Raw genomic sequence first — 10,000 nt, 5'->3', positions numbered from 1 at the left:
GACCGCCCGCCACATGCGATTGTAGAGGTGAGAGGACGAGATGATGACCATCACGACAACTTGCAGACTTCCCAAAGCAACGGACCAACGGACATCTTACGTTTACACAGTCCTTTTTGTTAAGGAGGGTCCTTTGACGCCTTAGAATGATTGTTTTTTCCATAAAAAATACTACTCGAAAATTCAGATAAATTAGCCCGTTTGGCAAACCACTCAACAACTCACCCCATTGCATGCAGCTTCACATTCTTCGAAACTCGTAGAGTTGAAAGATGATGCCTTCGAACACTGCAATAGGGAATTCAATGAAATTTACATCAGTTGTTCAGGGGTACTCAACGATAATCTTCGGTGAAATATGTGATAGGGAGAATCAAACTGCTCTAAATGCCAGTTTCCACGGTACGATTTGTCGGCCCGATTTATCGGCCGGACGGCGTCGGAGCGCAAATTTTGCGTGTCTTTAATTTTGACAGCCGATGAATGCCCGATTCATGGAAATGAAAATCGGTCCGAATAAAAAAAATATGTGGCAATGCAACAGATTTTTTGAAGTCGAGCCGACACTCCGAGGGAAACCCCCATGTCAATCAACAGGCATGCGAGTGGGTAAAGTGTTCAAAATGGTTGATACTAAAAGGACAACGGGAAGATCTTTGGAGGAAAAATTACACATTTTACATAGTTTTCACGGTACGATTTATCAGCCCGGCAAAACTGGCTGACAAATCGTACCGTGTTAACCGGCCTTAAGAATTTCGGTTCTACGTTGCCAAGCAGCTACAGATTTCTTTAATAAAACGTCACTTAAAAGATTCGCAACCAAGGAATTGCAATTTTTGTTACTTAAAAAGGTCACCTAGCAGTTTCTGATAAGCAAATGGTTTGCCGGAAAGTTCTTAAACTTTTAGGACACTTCAATTTTCAGCTAAGATATTCAAACAGATCAAATTCTTCTAGGTTATAAAAATTTGTTTTTGGACAGTCTTTGTACGTTACAAAGAGCCTAGAAACGGCTCTCAAAGGCTTTTGGCCTAATTTGCTCTTTGAGTTCCCTTGATTGTTTGCTAAGATGGCAATTAAGAGCGCGCGATAAATTCACAGAACTAGAAATGGTGATACGTTAAGTGCGGGCGATGATATGTTTATGTTTTAGGGTTAGCAGTTGGGAGAGCTAAGGGAAAAAATGCTGCGGTCTACGACAAATGTAATAGGTCAGTGGTATCTCTCTTTAGAATAATTACATAGATGTTTATCGAAATTCTCTGCGCTGATTGGCTGCTGTTGAGGTGATTGTTACGCGATCATCACATGAGCGGTTTTTCAAAATGGCCGCAAGCCGTTTTGTCGAGGTGACAAAGAAAGAAAATAGGGAACTTAAGCACATGCGTTTTTGAGACGCGGACGGCAACCGGAAGTGAGCTGTTTTCTATTTTGACTTGTCTTCACACAACCACATTTACATCGCCAAGTATCTTTCCTCTATTAGAGATGACTAGTATAAACCCTTGGGGACACCTCTGTCCTGGGACGCAAAATGTTCCCTTCCGTTTGCCGTCCGCGTCTCAAAAACGCGCGTGCTGAAGCTCCCTAATATTAATTGTTTTAAAGAAAATGCACATTTTTTCAAAAATCAGCTATGTAATTATACTAAAACAATTATTCACCATGATTGAAAGCGAGCACGTGAACGCGTGATCCATCACTTGCGAGCTCACGTGCAACGCAGTCTCAATATGGCGCACTATTCGAGTATCCTTTTTGGATAGAGTAACTATCTTTAATGCAGGAAATCAAGTATGAATGAACCAACCTACCTCCTCACACTCATTGATACAATTGTAAGGAAGAAGTAATCCACTATTGTTTGACTTCTGTGGAAAGGAAAAAAAAAATCACTTGCGGTGTCGAAGGATTTGTATGCGCATGTGCTTACCACAACTTAGGTGATTTACTCCCTGAAAAAGTGAGGATCCCAATGGAGACAACACTACTGAGGATTGTAAAAATTGCCTTTTAATATAGGCTGAAAAGTTTGTATGGCTGGTATCAGCTCGAGAAGATGACAAAATTGGAACAAGAAATTATTGGCACGCGGACAAGACATAAAAGATAGGCACGCATTGCGTACGTAGCCTCTCTGCATTTTAAAATTCTTATCTATATATATATAGATAGATATAGATATATAGAGATATAGATATAGATATAGATATAAATATAGATATATATATATATATATGAACGTTTGAACTTTTATATAACTTATATATAACATTAGGGACACCGCCGCAATTTACGTTTTTCTGAAGAACGTTACAGGAGCAACCGAAGGTGTTCGTCGTTTTTAGCCAGAGTCAACTTTTACGATATTTTATCTCATTTTATTAACAGAAATGCCTAGCCCAGATATGTGGTCAGTAATATACGAAGCGCATCTAGAAAGATTGAAGAAAATAAAAGGCAATCCAGAAAAATTTTCATCAAGGCTGACAAGAAGTTCCCTTCAACCTCTTTTTTGCAGAAAATTTGGCGTGTACTCTGAGCTTCTGACAGCTTTCCACGACAAAAGTTCAAAAGTTCACTAAAGTTAAGCACTGCCCAGTGGGGTTAGTATCTGGATGAGAGACCTCAAAATAGACGACTTGCTCAGTAAGAAACACTAATAGGACCAAAAATTCTATTCTAACACTCAAAAACGCGAATTAAGCAAGATACAGATTTTGTTAGCCTGGTTTACGCAAATATTGATGCAAAAGTAAATAAATATCAATATACAGTTTTTAGGAAGAGCAGAAGGAAGTTTTTACGAAGTGTCATAATCCAGAATTAAAAAAAAAATTGCCATCAGCAGCGAAAATTGCTACGTGAAAGCATCATAAATTTTGTACCGCGAATATAAAAAGTTACTACCAGCGCAAAAAAAATTCGAGATATTTTTGCTACGTTCAAATTTTCTTTTGTACTTTTGGCTGCACAAGTAAAAAATCGCAAAATCGGAAGTGAGATTGATTTCAAGCGGCCGCTTGTAAGTTATCTTGCGTGTTACTTACAAACTCACGAAAAAAAGGACAGATCTGTGACAAAATGACGGCAAGACACCGGGTTTTTGTTAGTTTGTGCGAATTCAACACAAAGATCACAATCGTCCAACTCTTGAGGTTAACTATTCTTTCTGCAAAGTCAAAAATTCACTCTCCCACACGAGATTATTTATCACTAGGCAATTCCATTGTTTTGGAAATAGGAGCTGGTTTGTAATTCATCAGCGTCACAAATGCTTGCGGATCTTCGGGCTAATTTGTTGAAATTCAAACACGCTTCCAACTAGCCTGTTCCAGGCTCCCAGAAAACAACTGCGTGCGGCGTGTAAAAACGAGTGGGGGGCTTGGGTCGACCCAAGCCTCCACTCGTTTTTTGCACCCAGTTCTTTTCATTTTCTCAACTATCTGGGAGCCTGGAACAGGCTAGCTTCCTATTTTCATGATTTATGCACATGCGTACTGCAAAGGGACTTACTCTGTTACTTACTCTCATAAAACCAGTGACATAGTGAGTGGTGCACTTAAAGTGCACTGCCACCAAAAGATGAGATCATATGAGACCACGAGAAAATAAAGGAGGTAGCCCCCTTTATTTTCTCTCGATGAGACTAATTAGAATAGATGCAGGAGGCAATAGGACGCAGCGTGGATTAATATGCTACAGTCTCAAAACCATGTGTTACCAAAAGATTCAATCCAACTAAAAATTGTTAACAGACGACCAGTTGTCTACTTTGAGTCGCTACACAAAGGCTTTTCCGCGCTTGGGATCGAATTCACTTCAATGTTTGTTTGTTAGCAGATTGTTTCATGTTTAACCTCACACGCCCCTCAATGATGGTGTCTCACTTAAAGTCGACGAAATTTTTAAACTTTAGTACACTTTTTGCTGGTTCTGTCTGCTTGCTACGTTTTGTTAAGGACGCTGGTATATGAGCTTTACGCCTACCCAGTTCATACTAGTGTTATTACTGACAACATTTTACTTCTAAAAATCGTCTCCACGAAGGTTTCGTCGTGACGAAAAGCTCCATAATTAACTCTGCAAAAAAGCTATTACATTTGTTTGCGTTGCTGCCAAATTCACTATTTTTCCGCCAGAAGGTCTAAAACAAGAGAGAAATAAAGAGGCGAAACTGTCGGTCAGATCTTTCGGCGAAAGACTGCCCGAAGCAAAAAAGATACAACCACTTTTCAGCTAAATGGGCAAAATACTGAGGGCTGCATCGATGCGGACAATTAAATTGATACTGAAGTTTTCAGAAATGGATCTCCTTAGTACTTCTTTTCCTGCATGTACATTGAGGGCTATCAACTCCTTTCACAACTATTATATATTTCAATAGACGGCAACATTTTGGGCATCTCGCTTCCGCTAAAAATCGGTGTTGAAAACTACTGTGGGATCAGAGCCCATTCGAAGGGCCTCTCTTAGCAGGGTATGCGCCATGATCATATGAGGATTACGACTGAGTGTCAAATTTAAATAGATTCGTTTCCATTGAGTTTCGCAGGGTTCATCAAAACAAACAAAAGTATTTCGCATCCGTTTTGTCTCAAAAATAATCTCATCGATCGATTTCAGTTGAAATCAGAATCCGTCTAGGTTTCATTAAATGTTGTTTTAGGAATTGTAGATGAAAACCTCTCATTTTCAAGTTAACGTCTAAAAGACACCACACACAACGCTATTACTTCGCCTCAGTAGAAACTGAAAACAATATTGAATGATATCGCCGATGGAAGCACAATATTATCAGTGTGATAATGAATTTGGAATAATGTTTGGTCGAAAAGTAACGTGTTCAGGTCGTAGATGTTTATTATTTTTCTTGGTTGTTTGAATTGAATAGCCATTACGGAGCTATATCATTATATCATAAATGCTACTTTTCTCGCTGATATTCTTCCTTTTAAGACACCGGCTCGAAGTTAGCGTTTAGGAATTGAAATACTTTTAGCCAGCATTTTTCCGGCAAATATAACCTTTTGGGCAAATCCCCCTTTTGTAAAGGCAATCATAATTTTGGGAAGGATCAGTTTATAGTTAGGACCAAGTGCAGGTAGTGACATGTTCATATCAAAAACTGATAATAACAATAACTTGACCAATTCATGGGCTTAAATGATATCCTAACGCCTAATCCATAAGGAAATAATTTCAAGGGATGAACCTTTACATTTATATAAATTTGCTTCTTCCTCTCTTAAAACATTAGAATATACTTTACCAGTTTAATAGAGAAGGTGGATCGTAGTATTAGCATTATATTCATCATTGCTTCGCGGGCCTAAAGCTTTTAGCACGTTCACTTATTTATAAAAAAAGATTTTTCTCTTATACCTACGAAGTTTCGGTCAGTGCCGTACATTCTTTTTCCGGGGAGATTTGATTCGATTTGTAGCTAAATTGCTTAATTGCGAGTTAATATGATAAAAAGGTGCCAATTTTTGCTGGTAACATATCTGAATGCTCTATCAGTCCCTCTACGTTTGCGTTCATGATGAAAACAGAGATGGGTGGTCAGAATAACACCAAGAGATCAGGGTCCATTATGTTTATGGTTCATTCTCTTTGGCTGTGTGAATATTAAAGCAAAAAGAAAAACATTTTTCCAGATGTTAGCGCAAAAATGAAACAGAAATAGGGTAATTTACAGTTATATTTTGCTTTCTACTCACTTTTGCTGCTGGTTGCTGTCCATACTTCAGCGAAGGAATCATGTTAAAAAGGATTGAAAGATAATAGATGTAAAGCTATGCGGTAAGAATTGTTTCGGACTAAAATGTACGGTTGACACTGCTCACATATTGAAAGTGAATCTTCAAGTTGATCAATTACAATACTGGTTTCATCATTTACATAGAAATGTCAATTTTATGATTATTACTGTATTTACTTACCTTTTCCTCGCATTTTATAATCATATGTCCACGTCTAACTGTGTTGAAAAACGCTTTGCTTTCATCTACACCACAACTCTCCCGGGCAAATAAAGAAATGAAAACAACAAGATTGAGAAATTCCCTCGTCATTTTCCAAAAAGGAAAAAAAAACCCGAAGTTCATGTATTCCCAGAGATTTCAGTGCCCACGGATTTGTGGTAATAAAGTCATAAAGAGAGCTAACGTCAGGTGAGCAGAAGATGATACTCAAATATTGTGACAATAACTAATAAGAGTCTTAGTTCGAATGATGGAGTGCTGGCTAAATTTTTTTTCTCGCAATTTTCAGTTGCTCTGACCGAAAAGTGTTACGCCTCTGCTGTTATCAATTTTAAATGTCAAGAGATTTCAAAAACAATGTACTTCGTCGAGACTCGTAACAAAGAAGAACTAAATTAAACAAAAACAGAACTTTTTGGCCGTTCCACAGCGGGTGTGACGTCACAACGATACGGTCTCAGAACAAAAATCATCCGGCTTCTTTACACGGAACTGAGATCAACAAGAGGCTGAGAGTGAAACGGTAATTGAAGACATTTTCAATTAAATTTATTAAAGCAAAAAATACAGATTTGAAAAGATCGACAACTTGAATTTTAAAGCTGTTACATACAAATTGAAAAATACTGGTGAGGACACGTCAAATATTCAATCGGTTACGGCTGAGTTGCACGCCCTTAGTGGCATAAAATGGCTATTAAAATAGAAAAATTCTGTTAATTACCATATTTACCGGTATATGTACTTTTCGTTGATGCTTTTAGGCGAATGCGATAGATTGACAAGGGTAATCAAGTTATCAGTTTAATCTCATAAACTCGGTAAATCTTTCTTTGTTTGATTTTAAAATGATCGCAATATAAACTGCCCATACCTAGCATGCACGAAAAACGTTATAGTTTTTGTCAGTCGAGATTCGGTAAAAATTATTTTTCAGTGGACTCTTCTGGTTCATAAAATAAGAAAAGCTTGAATCCTATGTAATCAAATTTGCGGTGAATCTAAGAAATTTTGTTTCCCATTAAAGGACGATTATCTCTTCATTTTCTATTTTTTTCTCCCTACTTGGTACAAAAATCATCATCCACATTTCAAGCGGTCGTGTATGTTACGTAGACGACCCATTGCATTTATTCTGATTGTTGCAGCTTGAGGCACGCAATAAATTTAGAGTGCCAGAGCCGCTTTCTTAGGGTTTTTTTTTTTCGTATTTAAAAAAATATACAAATATATATATCTGATTTGTTTTACAAACCAAGAGTGGACAAAATTCCATAAATGTATCGTAACGAGTGTCAAAGATCGCTTATAAGTTGTCCAAATGATTCAAGTGAAACAAACGTTGTATCCGATGGCGTGTTTTATTTTTCTCACAGTAAATCCAGCACGCGGCCATCTGTCAAGACGCCAAATTTCATGAAGATTATAACCTTCGTACAAATGAAACGTTTTAGCTTAAAATCCTTTTTTTTAGAAAAGCGACCATGTTTGCTTGCTAACACCAACTGGGAACTTTTTTTTTGCAGCGAGTGCCAACTTCACAAAGCAAAGCTGGTTCAGTTCAGTTCACTGTTGCCACAATTCTCAATATTATCAATAACAATACATACTTTAATTTTAATTTCATTTTTATTTTACTTGTATTTATATACATATTTTTAAAAATTTTGTACCTACTTTTTAAGGAAATTTAGTGGCGAGGAAGCTCATAAAGAAACCAGAAGGCTTATTTAGGGTGCGTTCGATTGACCCTATTCCGGAATAAGAATACCTAGAGAGATGATTAAAACGGTTTGTTTGGCGTTTTGAAGCTTTTTGAAGCAACGAGGATAATAAAGATATGTTTAAAATAGCATTTAGCAAGTATTTGACAATTTTAATCTGAATCTACGTAAAAACGAAGGATTTCTAACTTCCATTCCATGTATTCAGTATTCCGGAATACGGTCAATCGAACGCACCCTTAATATGAACTCCTTAAAAATGAGATTTGAGATTTGAGATAGCAGTAGGCTAAAGGTGCCAGATCGTGGTCGATCTAGCCAACAAATTTGTATTTTATGATAGACAAGAGTTATGAGGTAAAGATGACTGTGCAACTGAAGTTAGTATAATTCCACTTCGTCAGGCAGGACTTCACTTCTTTTTGGAGTCAAGCAAGCAGCTTGCCATGCAGGGCACGGATCGAATAAATCATGAGCTTTCCGTGACCCCGTAGTAAATATCCAATCGCCCAGCGGGCATAAAATTTCATAATTGCAAATTTTATATTAGAAACGGATCTGACTATCCTCTTGTATCACCATATGTTTTCGTCTGTACTCAAGTTTTAATGAATTCCACCACTCACGTGAGGAAAGGGATGAGCAAAATGCCTTGTGAGGCACTCGTTTCCCGACACATGAGGGCAAGTTTTAGGCTGAGAAAAGTGCGCCTCGTGATGGTCCGCACAATCACACAAGTCTCGTCCACGAACGCAGTATTTTGATTGGTCACTGAAAAGCGACAGGTGGTGATTAGTGACTTGTCATCTAACAAAGAGTAGGGAATAGGTCGAGTTAAACCGCGATCCCCTAGTCTTACTATCAATTCCATCATCCTCAAGGTGCTTGGAGAAGAACAGAACTAAGGGAATGCATCATTTGTTTAAAGGAAGGACGTGTTTGCAGTTATGGTGACTGGTTGTGGAAACAGGTTCACCTTTGAACTGTTCTCTACTACTGTAAACACAATTAGAAGCTATCCGTTGAGATACAGTTGACACGAGTTGTTTTAGTTATTTTCCCACTGTCGAGCCCAATTCAAGACCGAGTTGAAAAAGAAAATTCCCAGGGTTTGAACTAAAATGCTCTATGGCGGCAAAGCCGAGGGAAAAAATTTCTTTTTCCTCGACGTCGCCGCGATGTTCCTCGAAATTAAACATTTTTACAAAAAAATAGCCTTTCCTACCCGGGGCAAATTTGCTGATACTAGGTCATGTCTTGCCATTTTCATAGATCAAGCTATCTTTTGGACGAGTTCTTAAAATTAGATTTGGTTTGTACGAGTGACCGTTCTCAATAGGAGATAATTTCTAATGCAAAGCTTGAACTTAGCTGGAAAGGTCTCGCTTCGCGGAAAAGCAATCAAAAAATAATTCGGTCTGTAAAAATGCCGCTCTAGTAATACAATGAAGTAGTACGCTACCTGATGAGCGGAGGAATTAAAAAAGGGGTTGCTTGTATATGCAGAGGCTTTTCTCCCCGCCCCGGGCTAAACCTCTCTCGCGGCCGGGAGAGCCGCAGCTCTTAGGCTTGGTTTGGTCACCTGACCGCAGTACTTTGAGCGAAGCCATTCCAAAGGAAGAATTGTGGAATAAAAAAGACTGAAAAGAATGGATTTTCAAAGTTGTACAAGCCTCCCTTCCGGTGTGACTTCGTGACTTCTCTGTCTCTTAGAAGGCAATTTAAATAAGATGCGAACTCAGTATCTCTTCCTTCAGAGTCGATCGTGATGACCACTAAACCACGTTAGACAACGTGACAAAATGCTCTGGAAATATATATTAACGAATTGTGTGCGTGACCGGAAACGTGTTTTCGTTGCACGCATTGCAATATCCGGTTATCGTATGAAAGAGTAAGAAATCTTTTTAAATTTCATCGTAGAGACATGCAAAGTATCTGTTTTCTGGTTTTGATTGGAATCAATTCCGTTCACAACAGTTTGAAATGTAAACAAATGTAGACTGTGGACTTTGGACTACGGAATTGAAACTGGATATTTACCAAGATATTGTAACATAAAAAAAACCCACTGAAATACTGTGAATCTAAATGACATCGGCTAAAAATCCTTCGAACAAAGTGTAGGCTACCCATAGCCTCTTGTTATTATGGGCAGTAAACACGTATGGATGTTCTAATAAGTGGTCAAGGCTCTATAGGGCGCGTAAGGAGTAGCCTACAGGCCGCTAATTTAACATATTGACGACTTTAACAATATCTGCTAAAACCTAAAAAACTAATGAT

At 38.1% G+C, this 10,000-nt stretch overlaps 1 protein-coding gene across 1 annotated transcript in view; it reads right to left on the bottom strand.

The window, feature by feature from the left end:
- The window catches only part of LOC138006987 (uncharacterized), an 11,192-nt gene extending 5,079 nt beyond the window's left edge, over window positions 1–6,113 (bottom strand). The window contains exons 1-4 of the mRNA XM_068853638.1: window positions 5,949–6,113; window positions 5,727–5,750; window positions 1,818–1,874; window positions 226–288 (exon numbers count right to left, since the gene is read on the bottom strand). Of these exons, the coding sequence (XP_068709739.1) occupies window positions 226–288; window positions 1,818–1,874; window positions 5,727–5,750; window positions 5,949–6,113 (309 nt within the window). The remainder of the gene's footprint in view (window positions 1–225; window positions 289–1,817; window positions 1,875–5,726; window positions 5,751–5,948) is intronic.
- Between the last annotated feature and the right edge of the window lie 3,887 nt (window positions 6,114–10,000).

This window comes from Montipora foliosa, chromosome 6 (assembly GCF_036669935.1).
Source record: "Montipora foliosa isolate CH-2021 chromosome 6, ASM3666993v2, whole genome shotgun sequence".
Taxonomy (NCBI): Eukaryota; Metazoa; Cnidaria; class Anthozoa; order Scleractinia; family Acroporidae; genus Montipora; species Montipora foliosa.
The sequence above is the reverse complement of the archived record's forward strand: the minus strand, read 5'-3'. Positions and strand labels throughout refer to the sequence as shown.